The sequence below is a fragment of the Galdieria sulphuraria genome (genome assembly GCF_000341285.1).
Source record: "Galdieria sulphuraria unplaced genomic scaffold scaf_33, whole genome shotgun sequence".
Lineage (NCBI taxonomy): Eukaryota > Rhodophyta > Bangiophyceae > Galdieriales > Galdieriaceae > Galdieria > Galdieria sulphuraria.
Window position 1 is genome coordinate 17,098 of NW_005178442.1, and position 1,190 is coordinate 18,287.

Sequence of the window (1,190 nt, forward strand, 5' to 3'; positions counted from 1 at the left end):
TTATATTTCGCAAGAGTCTTCTTCCAGTGCCTAACGCAAGGAACTTTTGTATAGTGACTCACTTATTCAACGAGCTGATGGTTGAGAATGGAAGAAAAATAGTAGGACTCAACTGCAGCTGAACAAATCGTTCTTTGAATTTGCAGAGCTTTTAAAAGTTTTACCTTTTTTTATATTGAAAGAAATAATAGCCCTCTTGGAGTTATATCGTTTTAAAGCAGCTTTGTACTTTTTATAGTTTGCTTTCTTGTATATCTTTAAAAGTTGTAGTTTTTACAAAGTTTATCGTACAAGAGGATGCAACAAAAGCCTTTAAACCTAAACAGTCATGTTTACCTTCAAAAACACCTCAAATGTATAGCCGATTACTGAGGAGAAAGAATTCAACTATGATTCAAATGATATGCAATGACAAGATACGAGAAAAGAATCGATAGAATAGACTCAATTCGACTGAATTGAATTTCTCTGAAAAATATCTTTTCTCCTCTTAACAGAATCCACAATATCAAATGCCACTATTTTCAGAGGAGAAAGAGACAGGAGTTATTGACTCTTACAGAAATTGAGTATTGATGATACACTTGTGTGAGTCAATGTTGTTTCTGAGATTTGATAACACCACGCGATATTTTGGATCCTTCTTTGCACATTTGTTTTGCTTTGTCTTTTGCTATCATCAACTTTTGTAGCTTTAGTGATAAGCTGCTACTTGTCATGATATCGTAAGAAAGGAATTTGATGATTCCTGAAAATAAAGCAGTGATTTGCTTGCGGGTTTCTGCATTTCTACTAAATAATAATATTTCAACTGGAGCTTTTGAATAGATTACAAAAGAGAATGACTTGGTTCATACTCTAGTTCCGTGTTTCGAAATGAAGCAAAAGTGACGAAAAAACTATTCCATAAAATACAGAAAATCTAGAGAGAGACGTCTATGGAACACATTCTTCATGAACAATCTATATCACTCGGAACTCTCATGACTACTCTCGAAAATTCTGAAAGAAACTTTCTTATCTATGTGAGAATGGGCCATGTTTAATAGCTTTATACTCTCAAAGAGCATAAAAAACTTGTGAAATAAACATTGGCTTCCCTTCCATCCTCCTTGTACCTTATGAGAGTTACCATTATATTAGCATACGAGGAATAAAATATTGATAGTTGAAAAAGCCATATTGATCGT

General features: G+C 33.4%; 1 protein-coding gene across 1 annotated transcript in view; it reads left to right on the top strand.

Moving 5' to 3' along the window:
* Positions 1–1,190, top strand: part of Gasu_38370 (archaeal ATPase) — a 6,201-nt gene that overhangs the window by 2,627 nt on the left and 2,384 nt on the right. Inside the window, exon 2 of the mRNA XM_005705090.1 lies at positions 1,178–1,190. This exon is cut by the window's right edge and continues 1,952 nt beyond it. Within this exon, the coding sequence (XP_005705147.1) occupies positions 1,178–1,190 (13 nt within the window). The remainder of the gene's footprint in view (positions 1–1,177) is intronic.